Consider the following 21297-nt stretch of genomic DNA (forward strand, 5'->3'; position numbering starts at 1 on the left):
CAGGTCTCCAGCATTGTAGGCAGATGCTTTACTGTCTGAGCCACGTGGGAAGTAGGGAATGGCGGAGGTGGCAACGAATTCATATAACATTATGATGCCTGCCCTCCAAACCATCTCAGAACAGTTTCCAGTTGTTTTATCCTTCTGAAGGGAAACAAATATGAATTTTAGTCTCTCAGCCTTTGGCACTACCTCCATTAGTGGTATAGACCGTGTCTTCCAACTCTATCTACCAAAACTGCAAGAATTGCTTCTGAGGTCTTCTCACAGGGGCACTTTGTTAAAAAACTGGCACATTCCAAAAAGTGTTCTTGTAGCCTTTATCAAAGACTTCAAGTGAAGCATGGTTTGATGAAAGCACAATTAAGCTTATTCAAATCATGACTAAATGGCTGGTGGCTTATCTATTGAAAGTTATTTATTAGCAGGGCTTCCCTCATAGTTCTGTCAGTAAAGAATCTGCCTGCAATCACCAGGAGACCAGCTTCAATTCCTGGGTCAGGAAGATCCCCTGGAAAAGGAAATGGCAACCTACTCCAGTATTCTTGCCTGGAGAATCCCAAGGACAGAGGAATCTGGCAGTCTATAGTTCATGAGTTCACAAGAGTTAGACATGACTTAGCAACTAAACCACCAGCACTGACCCTGTGTGTAACTACTTGTGAGGGCAAGTTAACATCTCATTTTTGAACCATCAGCTTGCATTTGGGGACCAGACAATCATGGCCAGAGTTCCAGGGACAGTCTAGCTCCTATATCCACTAGCTCTGTTCTTTGCTATGATTGTTACATGCCTCTTCATTACTGGCTTTGGGGAAATCCTCCTCCTAAGGGCTCTTGATAAAGAAGCTTTCACCAGAGATCTGGTGGGTAAATGAGGTATGAGTGCCCACCAACTCCACCCATTATACCATCTCCCCAAATATGGGATTTGGGGGGAAATTACCCTCTTCCTAAAAGTCAGGAATTACTGCCTGTTTGTGCTGAATCAAGACTTGGATGCTGATACCTTTTCTCTGTTCCCAGTCTGGGGTCTCAACTGCCAACATTTACCCCTTTGGTTCTAGAGGAGAGAAGAGGAAAGAGGGGAACCTGAGAAAATGTTAAAACCTATAAAGCTGCCATGCTGATGACTCTTCCCAGAAAAAGCAGTACACCAAAGAATATGTAGTAAACCCAGTGAAATTACTTAACTTCCTTGTGACTTCATTCCCTCATCTGTAGAACAAAGAAAATGGTAGTTACTGTCTGTCAGAATGTTAGTTACTATCTGTTATGATGATCAAACTGTGTAACAGATGTAAAAGCACACAGACTTAAAGAGGTGAGGAAACAATGCCAATTTTATTGGGTCCTATGATCTATTAAAATGTCATATATAATCACCTCTCTTTCATAACAAAAAAAGTCCCTCCTTAGCAGATGTTTCTGCCCTCTTCCCAGGCTTCTGTTTCTGGAAAAAGCTATTTCACAACTGAGACAGAACTCTTGACAATACATAAGGCAGAAGCCATCCGGGCTGGGCAGACACCAGAAAGCCACTTCTATTTCCTCCACTGGACTGCCCTTGGCCACTTCAGCAGCATGAGAACAACAGCCTTTGTCCTGCTCTCAGCCCTGGTGCTTCCAACCATCCTCAGTGAGTATCTCCCTCATAACCCTGCCCCTGCCCTGATATTGAGAGTTCACGTTATCTCTTCTATCCATATAATTCTAAAATATATGCAACACATATAATAAAGGAAAATTTTTGAAATGCACTTTTTTGTTTGTACCAATAAATGACCAAATTATATTATCATGGTGCAAGTGGACCTAAATGGTCAACCAAGGCCAAATTGCTATCAAATAAACATTGAGTAAAACTTCTTTGGGAAATGTCTATCCAATGTATCCTTGGGCTTAACATCACTTTTTATTGGGATCTCATTTCATCATAAAACAATTCAATGCATGACTGGCAATCTATGGTTTGGCAGCAAGAACTACTGTTCTTCTTCTTCCATTATTGAGTTGAAATCTGCCTCCCTAGACTTTTCAACTGCTAGTCCAATTTCTGCCTCTAGGCTTGTTACATAACAGCAGACACTTCCAATATATAAAACTTGTAGGTTTTAAAAAAAATATTTTCTAAGTTCAGATTATGAAGTAGGAAAGAACAGCACAAACCCATTATTATAATAGCTATTTCATCTTTTGGGCTACACTTAAAACCCACTTCAAAAAAGAAAATGAAAAGTTCTGTGTGAAGAGCTTTAACCTTTAATATTATGCTCATACAGCTTTGAAGTGAATCTTATATTTTGATGACAGTCTGAGAGCGGAAACAAATCAAAGATTAGTTTTCTATTAAGATTAGATTCTTCCAGAGTTTAAATTTCTTTGTCTTTATCTTACAGATGTAGACTGTGTCAAACACCATGAACAGGTCTGTATGCCCATCTTGACACGGAAGTACTACTTTTGTATAATTTTAAAGGCTAGTATCAGTAAAGAAATACTCAACACTACATATTAATTAAATTTCTACATGTTTGAAGGTTTATTTTTTAAGTTTCAAAAATTGTTTCTTTTAAAAAACTGTAGGTAGACCTTTCTAAAAAGGAAGGGGCAGAAACCTAGCATCAGAGTGAATAGGTGCTGATTAAATTCTAGCTGTTTAATAGTGTGCCCATGGGAAACAATACTTGCGTCATATTTCGCAATATTGTGAAATTTAAAGCTGTAATATTTAAAAAGGGCTTAGCAGAGTACCTGACACATAGTAAAGCTCAGGAAGGACAAGTCATGACTTAAAATGTCTAAATGGGTCACATACATCTTTGTTCTCTATCTTAAAGAATGAAGATTTTCATTTAACCTTTTTTTTTATTACTCATTAAATAATGACTACTGTTGAGACAATCTAGGTGTGGTAGTAAAAACTTAAGCTAGCTACCAGGCAATTTGGGTTTTAGACTAGCTCTACTGCTTTCTAGCTGCATGACCCTATGGCCCAGGCAGTCCCTTCCACTTCTTTAAGTCAAAATTTTTGGTTTCCCTGTTAAAGAAAATAAGAGATTAAGACTGTAAATTTTGGAGTCAGGATTGAGTTCAAGCCTTCCTTCATGGTTTATTAGCTGTATGAGAATGAAAAGGTTCAGTTCAGTTCAGTCACTCAGTCATATTCCACTCTTTGCGACCCCATGAATTGCAGCACGTCAGGCCTCCCCGTCCATCACCAACTCCCGGAGTTCACTCAGACTCACATCCACCGAGTCAGTGATGCCATCCAGCCATCTCATCCTCTGTCGTCCCCTTCTCCTCCTGCCCCCAATCCCTCCCAGCATCAGAGTCTTTTCCAATGAGTCAATTCTTCTCATCAGGTGGCCAATGTATTGGAGTTTCAGCTTCAGCATCAGTCCTTCCAAAGAACACCCAGGGCTGATCTCCTTTAGAATGGACTGGTTGGATCTCCTTGCAGTCCAGGGGACTCTCAAGAGTCTTCTCCAACACCACAGTACAAAAGCATCAGTTCTTCGGTGCTCAGCTTTCTTCGCAGTCCAACTCTCACATCCATACATGACTACTGGAAAAATCATAGCCTTGACTAGACAGAACTTTGTTGGCAAAGTAACGTCTCTGCTTTTGAATATGCTACCTAGGTTGGTCATAACTTTCCTTCCAAGGAGTAAGCATCTTTTAATTTCATGGCTGCAATTACCATCTACAGTGACTTTGGAGCCCCCAAAAATAAAGTCTGACACTGTTTCCACTGTTTCCCCATCTATTTGCCATGAAGTGATGGGATCGAATGCCACAATCTTAGTTTTCTGAATGTTGAGCTTTAAGCTAACTTTGTCACTCTCCTCTTCCATGTTCATCAAGAGGCTCTTTAGTTCTTCTTCACTTTCTGCCATAAGGGTGGTGTCATCTGTATATCTGAGGTTATTGATATTTCTCCCAGCAATCTTGATTCCAGCTTATGCTTCATCCAGCCCAGCATTTCTCATGATGTACTCTGTATATAAGTTAAATAAGCACAGTGACAATATACAGCCTTGATGCATTCCTTTCCCAGTTTGGAATCAGTCTGTTGTTTCATGTACAGTTTTAACTATTGCTTCCTGACCTGCATAGATTTCTCAGGAGGCAGGTCAGGTGGTCTGGTATTCCCATCTCTTGAAGAATTTTCCAGAGTTTTGTTGTGGTCCACACAGTCAAAGGCTTTGGCATAGTCAATAAAGCAGAAGTAGATGTTTTTTTGGAACTCTCTTGCTTTTTCAATGATCCAGCGGATGTTGGCAATTTGATCTCTGGTTCCTCTGCCTTTTCTAAAACCAGCTTGAACATCTGGAAGTTCAAAGTTCACGTACTATTGAAGCCTGACTTGGAGAATTTTGAGCATTACTTTACTAGCATGTGAGATGAGTGCAATTGTGCGGTAGTTTGAGCATTCTTTGGCATTGCCTTTCTTTGGGATTGGAATGAAAACTGACCTTTTCTAGTCCTGTGGCCACTGCCAAGTTTTCCAAATTTGCTGGCATATTGAGTGCAGCACTTTCACAGCATCATCTTGCAAGATTTGAAACAGCTCAACTGGAATTCCATCACCTCCCCTAGCTTTGTTCCTAGTGATGCTTCCTAAGGCCCATTTACTTCACATTCCAGGATGTATGGTTCTAGGTGAGTAATCATACCATCATAATTATCTGGGTCAGGAAGATCTATGTTATACAGTTCTTCTGTGTATTCTTGCCATCTCTTCTTAATATCTTCTGCTTCTGTTAGGTCCATACCATTTCTATCCTTTATTGTGCCCATCTTTGCATGAAATGTTCCCTTGGTATCTCTAATTTTCTTGAAGAGATCTCTAGTCTTTCCCATTCTATTGTTTTCCTCTATTTCTTTGCACTGTTCCCCGAGGAAGGCTTTCTTATCTCTCCTTGCTATTCTTTGGAACTCTGCATTCAAATGGGTATATCTTTCCTTTTCTCCTTTGCCTTTCACTTCTCTTCTTTTCTCAGCTATCTGTCCTCAGACAACCATTTTCCTTTTTGTATTTCTTTTTCTTGGGGATGGTCTTGATCCCTGCCTCCTGTACAATGTCATGAACCTCTGTCCATAGTTCTTCAGGCACTGTTTATTAGATCTAATCCCTTAAATCTATTTATCACTTTCACTGTATACTTGTGAGGGATTTGATTTAGGTCATACCTGAATGGTCTAGTGGTTTTCTCTATTTTCTTCAGTTCAGTTCAGTTCAGTTGCTCAGTCGTGTCCGACTCTTTGCGACCCCATGAATCGCAGCACACCAGGCCTCCTTGTCCATCACCAGCTCCTGGAGGTCACTCAGACTCATGTCCATCAAGTCAGTGATGCCATCCAGCCATCTCATCCTCTGTCATCCCCTTCTCCTCCTGCCCTCAATCCCTCCCAGCAGCAGAGTCTTTTCCAATAAGTCAACTCTTCGCATGAGGTGGCCAAAGTACTGGAGCTTTAAGTCTGAATTTGGCAATAAGGAGTTCAGGATTTGAGCCACAGTCAGCTCCCGGCCTTGTTTTTGCTGACTATATAGAACTTCTCCATCTTTGGCTGCAAAGAATATAATCAATCTGATTTCAGTATTGACCATCTAGTGATGTCCATGTGTAGAGTCATCTCTTGCATTGTTGGAAGAGGGTGTTGGCTATGACCAGCATGTTATCTTGGCAAAACTGTTAGCCTTTTCCCTGCTTAATTTTGTATTCCAAGGCCAAATTTTCCTGTTACTCCAGGTATATCTTGACTTCATACTTTTGCATTCCAATCCCCTGTAATGAAAAGGACATTTCACAAACCACAGGGCAGCCATACCTGACATGGGGTACTGCTGTTCCATTTTCCACCAAGCTGTACTAGCCTCTGAAGTCCCCTCCCACCATGTCATACTTAGTAATCTTTGTATTGGCAGCCTTCAGCGCAGCTCTAAAATTTAGAAGGTTCATAAAGTATAGTAACTAAAGGAGTAGATGAATTAAGTAATGAAACATATCTGAAGGGGAACTTGAATTTTAGCATATTTTGAGTTATCTAAGTGGAGATACTCAAACATTAGAAAAATATCATGTCTGCAAGTGAACTTATTTTTGAAACCAAATCAGAGTCACAGACATAGAGAAGAGACAGGTTGCCAGGGTGGGGGGCAGATTAGTAGATGCAAACTAATATATATAGAATGAGTACACAAGGTCTTACTGTACACTACAGGGAACTATATAATGTCTATATAACTTAATCAGTTGGCTGTATACCAGAAACTAACAGAACATTGCAAATTGTAAATCAGCTATACTTCAATAAAAATAAATTTTTTAAAAAAGAAAAATATGATGTCTGAAACTCGGGGACAGAAGGAGCTGGAAAGGTAGAGTCTTTGGTAAAGAACTGGAGTTAGTGTAGAATTTGAAGTAAAGCCAGAACAAAATTAATAGCTATCATGTATTCACTATTTACCATGCCATGTACTGCTAAGTATTTCATACATATCTTCTCAGTTATGTATGTTTCACTTTACTATTACCATACAGTTATTATTGCCTTCATTTTGCAGATAAATAAAGTAATGCTTAGAGAGGAAAAATAATTGTCCCAGAGTTATATAGTCAGGATTTGAATTCCAACATGTTTGACTTTAATGTCCACACTGCACAATTTGCTCAAAGATGAAAAACCTAGAAAATTCTTTCTTGGTAATTTCCTACTTGCTCCTGCAGGCAACTTATCACCTTGGCTTTGGCTACAGAAACTGAAATTAGTAGATCTCAACTACAATGTTAAAATATATCTGTTTACCTATGTGCTAGTGAAGTGTATATCAAGTACCTTGTTACCAATAATTAATGGCAAATGTTGCTATGATGTAATAGTCCTCATAACTATAGTAGTTATCCTCATAATATATCTCACACTTACATTCAGGCAGAACTTTTAAAGTGAAAGAGAGGAGCAGCAAACTACTACATGAGATATGTAGAAAACTGATCCCATGGGAATGGTTGTACTTGTGCATATGCTATGTGTTGAGAACGGATGCATCAACCAGTATGGTGGAAAAGATTCTATTTTAAAATAGATAATGATTCAGTTACCAGTTATTATAAAGAAGTTTATCACTCATGATTATATATATGACATAATTTTCTTTTTTTTTTTCCTTACTGTATCTTGGGGTTAGTTGAGAATAGACAGTTGGAATAAGACACAAATGCACTGAGAGCGTTCTGAACTTGCTTGGAAAATCCTAAATCCTGAGAATAAAAATTTTGCTTAAGGAATTCAAGGCTTTTTATATGTATTTCCAGATTGACTGTAGTAAATATAAAACGTTACCATTAGAAGAAAGATTTTGTTATGACATATATACACCAATTTGTGGATCTGATGGCAAAACTTACGGCAATGATTGCTACTTTTGTTATGAAGTTGAGTAAGTATTGAAATAGTTTTCTACATTTAAGGGTTAATAATTACGTGTTAAGACAAATGTACTTGAAACAGAAGGAGTTGTTTATGGTATAGAATATGTAAATCATCTCATGCTGACTCTGATGAATAGAATTCTCATAATTTACAGGATTCGGGAGTCACTGGTATTACTGTGTCACTACATAGTGACAGTAAGAGTGAGTAGAGAACCTTAGAAGGAAGGAATCTTGGAAAGAAATTTAAAGGTCATCCAGGAGAAGGCAGTACTCTTGCCTGGAAAATCCCATGGACGGAGGCTCCTGGAAGGCTGCAGTCTATGGGGTCACTGAGGGTTGGACATGACTGAGCGACTTCACTTTTACTTTTCACTTTCAGGCATTGGAGAAGGAAATGGCAACCCACTCCAGTGTTCTTGCCTGGAGAATCCCAGGGACGGGGGAGACTGGTGGGCTGTTGTCTATGGGGTCGCACAGAGTCGGACACGACTGAAGTGACTTAGCAGCAGACTTGGCAGCAGTTCAACTTCTACCTATTAATCTATTGCTTAAACTCTTCCCACGAAAAATTCACCAGTTTGGCTCGCAGTCATGTTTTGTTTATTTTCAGGGAAAAAGAAATATCCCTCCATCTAGGCATGCCAGTCCACAACTGCTAGGATGATCTGTGTTTATTGTCTTAGTTGTTCAACAACTAAGCCTGGATATGTTAGAGCTCCTTAACGGTTGGTCCAAAAGGGGACCCTATTTGAAAAGCCTAAAGAAATTGTTCTGAGTATGATTTCTCAAAAAAAAAAAAAAAAAAGGTATGCTGGAGGTATAATAAACTTAAATTTAGAAAATCAAATAACCAGAAGCAGTTTAAAGATTACAAAGTAATCATCCAAAAGATATATTAGTATCAGCTCAAAAAGCACGAAATGATGACTAATGTACTAGAGTGTATTTAGAAACTTACAGTTCCCTTTAAGTACTTTTAAAACAAACATGACTGAAAACTAGCATCTAATATATAAGGCATATTGTTCTGATTCTGTTTTATTAAGAAAAATTTATGAACTCTTATAAAAAAGGCTTACATGTATCTTCTTTAAATAAAAAATCCATTAAAATATGTTTTTAGGGACATAAACTGACTGTGATGTATTATGAGCCCATCCTTATGTAATCAGCACCACTTGCTAAAAAATCCCTAAACTGACATCACTCCTTTTAAAAGCATCAATAAATGGAGAGACTTGGCTACATTTTGAGGGGCTCACTGGTGAAATGTGGATGCTAATGAAATGCTTATGGCCTCAGCATTTCTCACTTGTTGTTATTTTTGTCTCCACAGGAAAACTAACAACAAACTTAAATTTGTACACTTTGGAAAATGTTGAATCTATCTTATGACTACAAACACAAGAGACACATTTTTTCTCCCATATAATCTATACCATATTACCTAATCTTGTCACTATTACGTCTTGATTTGCTTGTAAAATAAAGTGAAATAAATATATGTCTGACTTTTTGTTTAGGAGTTGAATCTTCTAGATTTGCTTCACTTTTGCGTAATCTTTATAAGACAACTTTAGGGCCACATCCTGGGGGAAAGGGGCCAATTAAGACTAGAAGTGATGCTGAAGCTCTAATATTCTGGCCACCTGATGCGAAGAGGTGACTCATTGGAAAAGACCCTGATGCTAGGAAAGATTGAAGGCAGGAGGAGAAGGGGATGACAGAGGATGAGATTGGATGGCATCACTGAGTCAATGGACATGAGTTTGAGCAAACTCTGGGAGACGGTGAAGGACAGGGAAGTCTGGCGTGCTGCAGTCCATGAGATCGCAAAGAGTCAGACATGACTGAAAGACTGAATGGCAACAAATACTTCAATAAAAATTAAAGAATAAAATAAAAATAAAGAATGCCAGTACGCACTGCCTCCCACAACCAAGTATAACAACAATGTTAAATTAAAATCAGCGTGTTGTTATTTTGCTCAGTTGCTCAGTCATGTCAGATTGAACAACAACAAAGCAGGAACCAGAAAAATCAAAGGAGCTAAAGCTGGTGCCTTCTCTTGCCCAGGCTAGGAAAACATTCCCTGTGTATAACTTAGTTCCGGCCTACTTCTGAAAAATTCCTGAGCACATAAAGAGGGAGACTTCAAGCACAACAATCAGGAAATACTGTTTTGCTATATGTCTCTTGTGTTTAAGACACTGAAAGCAACCCTGGGTGGAGACTGCTACTTCTTCCCAGAGAATATGTCTGTAAAACATTTCAAGTAAATACAGCCAGGAAAGTTGTGCAAGTTTCCATGAGTTAGTTGATATCTCCCATGTTTTTCTTTCTTTAAAGTCTGATCTCAGGTCTAAGACCTAAAACTTGAAATCCTATGAATACATTATGTATCACAAAATTATATTATTATATATTTCAAAGACCATATTATTTGTTCCCCAAAACAGAGTGTGCCTTGAAAACTTTAAAATCTATCTGTATATCTATTCAATTAACACATATCTATTAATGCCTACTTTGAGTCTATGCTAGACTTGGTAGCATATAATAGTGAATAGAATTGATTTGGTCTTGTCCTCTTAGAGTTTACATTCTGTGCAAAAATTATTTGCCATGCTTAGTACAGCATCCTGTACAAAAGTGATATTATACAAATATGTTTAGTAACACTGAATCAAAATTAAGCAACATTTCAATTGTATTATAACAGAGTCACATTATATAAGTATATAACATACGAAAATTTAACTACATGATCTCTGCAAAGAGGGAAAAGGAGAAATCTCTGCAAAGAGGGAGAAAAAGTTAAACTTTTTTGAACTGTATTCTGATTTCACAAATCCATCAGAAATTTAGGGACTGAGACTGTCCGCCCCAATGACATGAAGTAGGACTTCAAGTAGGATACTGTTTGTTGTAGTGGTTATTTTGTTGTTTTCCCAAGTGTTTTAAAAAAAACACTCCTTAAAGAAACTCTTTAAAGAAATTGAAAATACTGACTTGAATGTCATTTATCTTTTCACCAAATACTAATTAAATATCCACATTTTGTTAGATGCTAGAAATGCATCAATCAGTTCAGTTCAGTTCAGTTGCTCAGTCCTGTCCGACTGTTTGCAAACCCATGAATCACAGCACGCCAGGCCTCCCTGTCCATCACCAACTCCCAGAGTTCACTCAGATCCAAGTTCATCAACTCAGTGATGCCATCCAGCCATCTCATCCTCTGTCGTCCCCTTCTCCTCCTGCCCCCAATCCCTCCCAGCATCAGAGTCTTTTCCAGTGAGTCAACTCTTCGCATGAGGTGGCCAAAGTATTGGAGTTTCAGCTTTAGTATCATTCCCTCCAAAGAAATCCCAAGGCTGATCTCCTTCAGAATGGACTGGTTGGATCTCCTTGCAGTCCAAGGGACTCTCAAGAGTCTTCTCCAACACCACACTTCAAAAGCATCAATTCTTCGGCACTCAGCTTTCATCACAGTCCAACTCTCACATCCATACGTGACCTCTGGAAAAACCATAGCCTTGACTAGACGGACCTTGTTGGCAAAGTAATGTCTCTGCTTTTGAATATGCTGTCTAGGTTGGTCATAACTTTCCTTCCAAGGAGTAAGCGTCTTTTAATCTCATGGCTGCAGTCAACATCTGCAGTGATTTTGGAGCCCCCAAAAATAAAGTCTGACACTGTTTCCACTGTTTCCCCATCTATTTCCCATGAAGTGATGGGACCAGATGCCATGATCTTTGTTTTCTGAATGTTGAGCTTTAAGCCAACTTTTTCACTCTCCACTTTCACTTCATCAAGAGGTTTTTTAGTTCCTCTTCAGTTTCTGCCATAAGGGTGGTGTCATCTGCATATCTGAGGTTATTGATATTTCTCCCAGCAATAAGCAAATATAAAAATTCATTCTTTCTTTATGAAGCTTTAAGATTACATAGGAATAATAATATTAATAAGATACCAATCAAATATGTGTGTGTTTGAGTGTATGGCGAATCTTGAGACTAGTTAAGCAGAAAACGATGTCTGGTGCAGGAGTGGAGTTGGGGGTAGGGTGGGAGGCAATAGTCATGGGGTTAAGAAGCAAGAAGCATCATTACAAGCAGAGAGAACAAAGTAACTAACACCAACAGTTGGTGAGTTTATATTTTTAAACCACTCTTCCTCCTAAGCCCCTTCTATAATCCACTCCCCACAATCTATTTTCCAATTACTTCCGAAGTGGTGTTTCTGAAACACTGATCTCATCTTTTCATCTTCCTGCAAAAACTGTTTTAGTGAGTATCACTGCCTAATCCTCCATCAGTCCCGGCCACCTCGCTCTCCATCTGCATCCCTCTCCACTCCACATTTTGATATGAACTGCTTCCCACTCTCAGAACCTTGCATGAACTCTGCAATTTTCCACACACTGCTCCCTCTTCCGTACTTCTCTTTCTCAATCTCCAATACCAATTCCACTCATTAAAGATTCAGCCCCAGGGTTATCTTCTCTAAAAATCTCCTCCTGTGTATTCAGTCCTGCTAGATCAGCATGTTTCACATTATATTCTCATTAGCTTAATAAATATCTATCTCTTTTGTTACATTGTGAGCTCACAGCTGGTACACTGCAGGTGTTCAAATAATGCTTTATAAATTAATTGAATTAAACTAAAATTAATTGACTTTTACTTCTATCACCAAGAAAGGAAGCAAACCATGGTGTCTTATCCCAGATAACCCTGAAGTCAGATGTCACTTTCTGATTCACCTGAAATTTTTGCATCTGTTTGCATTCTACATCAACCGAAGCTCTGAATGGTTATTCAAGTTCCTACAAACAGAATCCACAGACACACAAATAATAGCAATGACTGTTTTCCTAGAGACTGCCACATAAAGACAGAGATGGTGGTTGCCTTGCACACCCACAGCCTAAAACTCTCCATTACGTTCCTGTTCTCTATATTTGTATCTTGCAACACTGTCTTGTAAGTCAATCCTTATGATTTTTAGCATGAAAACTGCCATCAAATTTTAAAGATTTCCAAATAAAATAAAGTAAAATTAAATACATTGTCGAAACGTGCTCCCTATTCAAATTCTAAGAAATCTCACTCTGCTTCTTTTTCTTCCTCATATTTAAGCAAAGCAGGTATTACTACATCCAATCAACCTGTCCTCCTGGAACAGGTCACTCTTGTCTCTCTCCAAAAACAAAGCTAAGTGGAAGCACTGACTTTGACTTTGGAATTTTAATTAACAATAATAGTACAGATCAAGGAAATGTAAGCCAGAGCCAGAAAAACACACCTCAACAAAATATCTACATGGACACACACTGAAAACTTTCCAGAATTTCTGAAGAAAACAAAATTTGAGTTCACAGAAAAGTAAGCTTTTTAAGAGTGCCTAATAAAGCTCTACAAACGAACTACTAGAGTTCTGAAAAATGCTTCTGGAGAGATCTGGAAACTACTGGATCGTTACCTGTTGCCAGACTCCTAGGCACTTCCTTCTGGGATGTAAGGCATTTAACTCTTGAATATAGGTTCTGAGGTTAAAAGAACTATGGCCAGGCCTAGCCAAGTCCTCCATGGCTCATCCATCAACAAGCCCAGTTTTGGGGTTTCACTCTCCCTAATCCCAGTTTCTGAATCTCATTCTTCATGTGGGAGACCCCACCTGAAGCCCCACCTCTGTAACTGACCCAGCAGCCAGACCTTTTGGCTCTTTGCCCTTCCAGGTTGTGCTCCCTGTTTCTCTCTTCCTCTCTGTTTTATTGCTCCTAGAAATGAAGCCCAGTGGCAGACACCCCCAAAATATTGGCAGACTTCTCCTGTGGTGCTCACCTCCCTTGTCTGCCTGTTTTTAGACTGCTTGTCTGGGCTCCAGTTTACCTATGAGGCCTACACATTGCCTGGACTACCATCTGCTTGTTGCCACTCTTTAGATATGAACATGTCCCTCAATCAGACTGAAATTATCTGTGATACAATGGATTAGGTGGTGGTCATTTTGCAAAATGGTATATATACATGTCTAATCATTATGTTGTATACATTAAACTAATATTATATATCAATTACATCTCAATTTTAAAGAAACACAGATTAAAAAACTCTAAGGAAGCTGAAAAAAAAGACGAGGGGTTTTGAAGAAAGAGAAATTTGGGGTCAAATCTAGATTCGCTACTTCTGAGAAACCTCGAGTTGGTGATTTAACCTCTGAGTTTCAGTTCTTACATTTCAAAATGGGGGCAAAAGCAGCTGCTCATGAACTGGTATGAATCACTATACATACAGCATATACTATTGTGCCTGGCACATAATTAGCCAAAAATTAATAAATGATTTAAAAATAACAGAGCAAAAACTTGTGGTTGCCCTAAATTTGTATACTAAGCACAATGGATGGTCCTATTTCAGGTTCTGGCCCCTCCCTGTCTTCTTTCCAGCCCCACCCTGTTACCCATGCTTGGCCCCACCCGAAGAGTCAGAACTATGAACCTCCTGTCAGGGCAGAGCCACAGAAGTCAGCAGAGTAGTTTGATTGAAATGAAATAAAAACACAGTCTTCTATCAGAGACTTTAAAAAGATTTCTAAAAAGATGGTGCTCATGTTTGGTTTAAAATATATATCTTCTAGTTTTGAGGCTCAAGAGCAAGAACTTTGGTCCTGTTTATATTTGTGTCTAAGATGGGTATTGGTCTATCTGTTTCTGCACTACCTGAAAAATAGTAGGCAGTGCCTGACAAACATCATATATATAATTTTTAAACTGTCAAGAAAGAAAACATCAGAATCAACAGGGTGAATATAATCAAGGCCATGTATTCAACATCCTAATGGCATCAGGGGTCCCACACTAAATTCTGCATTTCCAGAAAATAACAAAAGAAACCAATATTTAGCAAAGGGCAGAGAACAAGAGAACTAAATTCCTCCACAGACAGAAAAACGTTTCCAGAGTCTGTGGTTGCATAAGTGTCTTTGCCGGAGGAGAGGAAGACTGGTTGAATTAGGTGGGAGCGGGCAGCAGGAGATGCAGTAAAGAATGAGAATTAGGGGCTTCTAGTGGCAAACCCAAAAGGTAAAAACCTCACTCACACAACTTTCTGGAAAATTAACTGACTGCATACTTGCCTGAAGAACACTCTACTTGGAGGTCAGAACAAAAAGACTACCATCAGAAAAGCTAAGTTACCTGTACAGTGATGATCTGAAGGTCTGATCCTAATTGCACAATATCCCTGATTATAGGGATGGGTTGTGTCTTGGGTTGTGCCTCCCACCTCATCTCTCCAGACCACACCAGAAGATCTGTAACATTCTACCTGTGAAAACACTAGGAGTTCTTAGAAGAGAAAGACGAAAGAGGATTACTGAGTAGAATGAAAACAGGGTGGAATGAGCTTGGGAAAGCAGGGTTCTTAAACCTGTGGATGACAATATGCAAAAGATAACTTTCAAAAATCAACTAGAAGCAACGGAAATAGAAGATGAGAGGGGTCTTTTCAGGAAAGAAGAGAGCTGGTCTCCAGCAGAATTTGAAGAAGCACTCCCAGGCAGATGGGGGCGGGGGCGCTGTTGCTCTGCAGAGAACCCCCTCTTCAAGATCCATGAAGAAGACAAGAACAAACAGAAGCCTTGTGGAAATGGAGATGGTGGCAACACTAGTGAAGCACTTCGACCACCTTGAGAAAAAAGGGCTCATTGTTGAAAGTTAGGAGGCATTTAAGAGTAGAACTGAAAATAAAGATTCCAGAAGAATTAAAATCATGGCTTGTTGAGGACTGGGACTTAGTTACTAGGCAGGAGCAGCTGTTTCAACTCTCTGCTAAAAAAAATGTAGATGTTATTCTACACAGCATTTACAAAAGCTATAAAGAGTATGCAAATTGCAAGAAATTGCAGGGAAATGTTGGTGATAAGGAGTATGTGGTTAATAAAGTTGTGACAGGAATAAAAGAGTATTTCAATGTGATACTGGGCACTCAGCTGCTCTCCACATTTTAGAGACTCCAGTATCCCAAAATCCTCTTGGCTCACCCTGATGTGCCAGTGCCCCAGGTTTAGGCAGCACCACACCTACTGAGATTATTTGTAAGAATTGGAGCAATATTGGCACACACACCCCTTGATGAGAAGAGTCTTGCACTATTGCTGGGCTGTTGGCATGATTTCCTAAAATATCTGGCAAAAGATGCTTTATCTCTATTTACTGCCAGTGGTTACAAAGTGGCTTCTGCTGAGAACCACCACAAAGCCCTGTGAGGGTCTACTGAATACTCACTGTTATGTCTGGTATCTGTAAGCACTGTTTTTGTTCTTAGTCTTTCTCTTGCATAACTGATGTTCTTTAAAATTGCTAATGTATAACAGGGCTTATGCTTCAGTTAGTTTTCTGTTTTATTCTAAACAGAATATAAAAGGAGTGCAGGCTCCTTTTCTCATTTCAAAGTTCCTACCAGTGCAGGCAGTAATTAGACAAAGAAGAAACATTCACTAGAACAATTTACTGCCTACTTGACAACCTTGCTTGAATGCTCGTGGTTCTACCTCTTTAACACTACACAATTTTCTGTGTTAAGACTATGTGCAAAAAATGCCCTGATTCCTAGTTCCAAAGGTTCAACTTAATATATATACACCTGAAAACTCAAGCATTTGTGCTTCTTTTAATAGTGCTTGAAGTAAAAAAGCCCATCCTCTGAAAGTTCATTTGTGTTGCTTGAACATTGTTAATATCATTGTTCAAATTGTTGAAGGATGGTAGTTTGGTCCATAGTTTTTGCATTTGGTCCATAGTTAATGCACGTTGTAACATGATAGAGGCGATGCACTATTGCATAGCCACAGTTTTCTGGAGAAGTTGATATTTTAGGAATTGTATTTCAGATTTTAAACAAAATTTGTCTCTAAATTTCAAAGCAGTTAAAAAAAGAATGGGAATTAGGGAAGGGGCATATAAAAGATTTATATGATTTTATATAAGATAAAACTTTCAAAGATACAGCTTGTGCTATTTCTTATATTGTGTGATAGATACATGAGCATTTGTGTTGTGATATTATTATTATTGTTTAAACTGTATCTGTGTATTATTAATACATATACCCTTGCATGTATGATACATGATGAAATAGAGAAAAGACAAGGAGGAAAAAGTGGGAAAAAAAGTAGATGCTCTCAGGTATAAACTGGCCCTGAATTTAAGAGGATTTGCTAAGTGCAAAGCATCAGTGTGTTTACTTTTAAGGCATCCTGTCTTCTCCAATAACCACAAGTCTCTTTGACACCTTTTCCCTCAGAGACAGAGACTTACTCCTTTCCAAAAATAGTCCTAAGTAGACTAGGAAACTAACCCAATACAAAGACCCACTTTATGGAGAAAGGGGTGCAGACTGGAATAGTGCATTATATTATGCAATGGCCTGAATATTTCTGCTTTCTCTGTGAAAGTTCCCATGAAAAGCAAAGCAAAGAATTACGGACATTTTGTGACAAATTGTTGGTCAAAAAAAGGACCTAAAATATTGATCCAGTGATACAGAGATTTCTGGGTTTCACAGACCAGTTAAATTTTTTTTCATAATTATTGCAAATTAAAGTAAAATGCACAATATAAATCTAAGATTAAAAAAATCACCCACAATCTTTAGAAAACATCATTTTTATCACTTATCTGTATATAATTAGAGTTTCCTATATCAGTAATAATATCATAAATACAGTTTTGTTTGTATTGTTTTGCTTAATGTTATATCATAAGAATTTTTTATTTTTCTTGTTTCTTTTTTCTTTCCTAACTTCCTAAAATAACCAGTATAAACAGTAACTTAAAAAAAATATAACTGGGAAAAAAATGAGTAATCTAATGTAGCATTGCCAATTTTGTTCTATAAAGACATTGATAAAAATTATAATGTACTTTCGTAATTGTTTCTTAATATCAAATAATAGTTGTAATTTTGCATTCTTTTAATTACTTAATGGTTCTTATTTTTTTCTCATTTTGCCTTGGAAAGGCCAAAAGTCTCCTATGGATCAGGTACTAGCATTTAAGAATCACTCATGAAAACCAATGGTCCTCAAACAGTGTTCCAAGGAACTCTTGGAAGTCCCTGGCATGGCCTGAACAGTGCAGTAAAGAAAAAACGGGCCCAGTGATTTGGAATCCTTTACTCTGACATCAATTCTGATACATTTGCCTTTTAATTATTTATATTGAAGTACAGTTGACTTACAATGTTGTGTCAGTTTCAGGTACACAGCACAGCGATTCAGTTATGTGTACACATGCACATACACATATATATTTTAGATTATTTTCCCTTACAGGTTCTCTGATAGCTCAGTTGGTAAAGAATCCTGCCTGCAATGCAGGAGACCCCAGTTCGATTACTGGATCAGGAAGATCCACAGGAGAAGGGATAGGCTACCCACTCCAGTAATTTTGGGCTTTCCTTGTGGCTCAGCTGGTAAAGGATCCACCTGCAATGCAGGGGACCTGGGTTCGATCCCTGGGTTGGGAAGATCCTGGAGAAGGGAAAGGCTACCCACTCTAGTAATCTGGCCTGGAGAATTCCATGGACTGTATAGTCCATGGGGTTGCAAAGAGTTGGTCATGCCTGAGCAACTTTCACTCTCATAGGTTACAAAATATTGAGATATTGAGTATAGTTCCCTGTGATATACAATAGGTCCTTACTGGTTACCTATTTTATATATAGTAGTGTGTATATTTTAATCCCAACCTCCTAGTTTATTCCTCACACCACCCTTTCCACTGCTCTTTCTTTTTATATTGGGTTATAGAGGATTTTTCTTTTTCTAAGAATATGGGTAGTAAGCAAAAAGCAGGAGTCAAGAATTTTAATCAAGGACTCAGAAGACTATACGTGGCTTCATTTTTTTTCAAAAATATACCAGTGTGTTTCTGTGCAGAAAAGCAGGTGAAACTCAGTAAGTCGGCGGCAGAAGTTAAGGGGCAGAGAAGTAAGTCTCAGTTAAGATTCTAAAATGCTGTACTAAGGAGGAACCTGGTAGGCTGCAGTCCATGGGGTCGCTAGGAGTCGAATACGACTGAGCGACTTCACTTTCACTTTTCACTTTCCTGCACTGGAGAAGGAAATGGCAACCTACTCCAGTATTCTTGCCTGGAGAATCCCAGGGACGGGGGAGCCTGGTGGGCTGCTGTCTATGGGGTTGCACAGAGTCGGACACGACTGAAGTGACTTAGCAGCAGCAGTAGCAGGGCTTAGTTTTGGGAGAGCAATGAAATAATAATAGATACTTAATTAGAATGTGTATTCCTCTTGTGAAGAAATGTCATCGTCATGGAAAAGGGGCAGATAATTCCTAATCTCTTCTTCATAATGATATTTAGCTGGAGCAGACTTGAAGCCATACAGTGCTGGAGGCCAGTGATGGAGCTGTTCCATGATGCATATAACAATGCATAACACCTTGAAGTCAAAGATGCCAACTGTAAAACACACCTCTGTAAGCTTTGCAACAAGCTTGAACATATTCTTTTTCTCAGGAAAAAGTTCTCTTTAGGAAATATAGGCTTCAGAATGTAGTCTTTAAGCTAGCTGTTATCACTTCTCCTAAAGAGAAGGGGCTACAGGTGAATAGTGCATGCATGCTAAGTTGCTTCAGTTGTCACCGACTCTTTGTGACCCTATGGACTACAGCCCACCAGGTTCCTCGGTCCATAGGATCCTCCAGGTAAGAATACTGGAGTGGGTTGCCATTTCCTCCTCCAGGGGATCCTCCTGACCCAGGGATTGAATCCAGGTCTCCTGTATTGGCAGGTGGATACTTTACCACTGAGCCACATGGGAAGCCCCCTCTCCCCCTATCCCCACTGAGCACACTAGTTCCTAAAGAGTTTTCCTAAACTTTATGCCATGCTACTGAATTATATGTCATTACTGAGTATCTTGCAGCTTATGAAAAATGCATTTGGGGGAATGGGGAAGGCAACTCTGTACTTGGATAAAAGTACAGATGCATGTGGGAAAGAATAAGTCATTTCTTTGCCAAAAAAGGACTTCAGTTATAGCTGGAATATCCTTCATCTGTGCCATTTCAGAAGGCAAGAACCATCTTTATACTTCTAATTTCCATCTAAGCAAATGTTTTATTTGTTTGTTTTTTTAACTTAGACTCAGAAACAAGGTACGAGATGAAAAATCCCCAAGGAGATTAATATAAGTGTTCAACCTGAGCGTTTGGTATTTTTCCACAAGAAAAATACCCATGAAGCAGAGGCTTATTTCCCATTTAAAAACCTGATAAAACTGGCTTAAGGTACCTGGCTAATAGAAAATCACTAGTAGGCATGCATCAGCTTGCTGACTCTTCAGGTAAGCTAAATACCAAAGGAATGCAAATCCTTAAAGAATGCTAGTAGAATGCCTGAGGAGACTAAAGGATAGGGACTGAATTTCTGCTTCTGAAGTATCGTGTATTTTACCAACTGGACACAAAATGAGGCCTTATATCAGAGATTAACCAAAAGGAGCACGGCGAGAAAGTTACAGAAATGTTTTCTAACTCCATCACTGGATAGCTGTTTGAATTTTGGCAGGTTTCTTATTTCTATGACTCAACTTCCTTTCTCATTAGTTATGTTGGTATTCTGTTTGTACCCTTTTCATGTAATTTTTGTAGGGATTAAATGAATTCATGAATGATAAGTGCTTAGAATATTCATAGTATGGTATAAACACTCAATAATAAGTATTGTTACTATTTAAAATGTATAATATATAAAAATAATATAATACAATCTTCACAACTCAATGTAGGAATTGCCATTATAAGATTCTTAACAGATATTCATGCAGTTTCTTCTCAGTCCCCTTGAGTGAGAAGGAACTCCCACCTTTCTGAGACAATCATTAATGGGCAACTCTTGCTATCAAAACTTCTTATTTTTATCATGCTTAGATTTACTATATATTATTTACCTTCTCACTTGTCCCTTGGAGCCACAAATAAAAAGTCTAACTGGGAAACATTTTAGTATTTTAAAGATGGCTCTTTTGTACTTCCTGAGATTAATATTATTACTTGAAGAAACCTTCAAACAGGTTTTATGTTAAATGCTGTACATCAGTTCAGCTCAGTTCAGTTGCTCAGTCATGTCCGACTCTTTGCAACCCCATGAATCACAGCACGCCCAGCCTCCCTGTCCATCACCAACTCCCAGAGTTCACTCAGACTCATGTCCATCAAGTCCGTGATGCCATCCAGCCATCTCATCCTCTGTCGTCCCCTTCTCCTCCTGCCCCCAATCCCTCCCTGCATCAGAGTCTTTTCCAATGAGTCAACCCTTCGCGTGAGGTGGCCAAAGTACTGGAGTTTCAGCTTTAGCATCATTCCCTCCAAAGAAATCCCAGGGCTGATCTCCTTCAAAATGGACTAGTTGAATCTCCTTGCAGTCCAAGGGACTCTCAAGAGTCTTCTCCAACGCCACAGTTCAAAAGCATCAATTCTTTGGCGCTCAGCTTTCTTCACAGTCCAACTTTCACATCCATACATGACCACTCAACTAGTGGTCATAGCCTTGACTAGACGGACCTTTGTTGGCAAAGTAATGTCTCTGCTTCTGAATATACTATCTAGGTTGGTCATAACTTTCCTTCCAAGGAGTAAGCGTCTTTTAACTTCATGGCTGCAGTCACCATCTGCAGTGATTTTGGAGCCCAAAAAAATAAAGTCTGACACTGTTTCTACTGTTTCCCCATCTATTTCCCATGAAGACATGGGACCGGATCCCATGATCTTCATTTTCTGAATGTTGAGCTTTAAGCCAACTTTTTCACTCTCCTCTTTCACTTTCATC

General features: G+C 38.9%; 1 protein-coding gene and 1 pseudogene across 1 annotated transcript; both read left to right on the plus strand.

Moving 5' to 3' along the window:
- Positions 1–1584: 1584 nt before the first annotated feature.
- LOC138086329 (serine protease inhibitor Kazal-type 9-like) lies at positions 1585–8824 on the plus strand. The gene is made up of 4 exons (XM_068981115.1): positions 1585–1639; positions 2400–2428; positions 7323–7447; positions 8779–8824. The coding sequence occupies exons 1-4, from the start codon at positions 1585–1587 to the stop codon at positions 8822–8824; spliced, it is 255 nt and encodes an 84-aa protein (XP_068837216.1).
- Positions 8825–14938: 6114 nt separating this feature from the next.
- On the plus strand, positions 14939–15713 carry LOC138085952 (mortality factor 4-like protein 2; annotated as a pseudogene).
- The last annotated feature ends 5584 nt before the right edge of the window (positions 15714–21297 follow it).

This window comes from Capricornis sumatraensis, chromosome 9 (assembly GCF_032405125.1).
Source record: "Capricornis sumatraensis isolate serow.1 chromosome 9, serow.2, whole genome shotgun sequence".
Taxonomy (NCBI): Eukaryota; Metazoa; Chordata; class Mammalia; order Artiodactyla; family Bovidae; genus Capricornis; species Capricornis sumatraensis.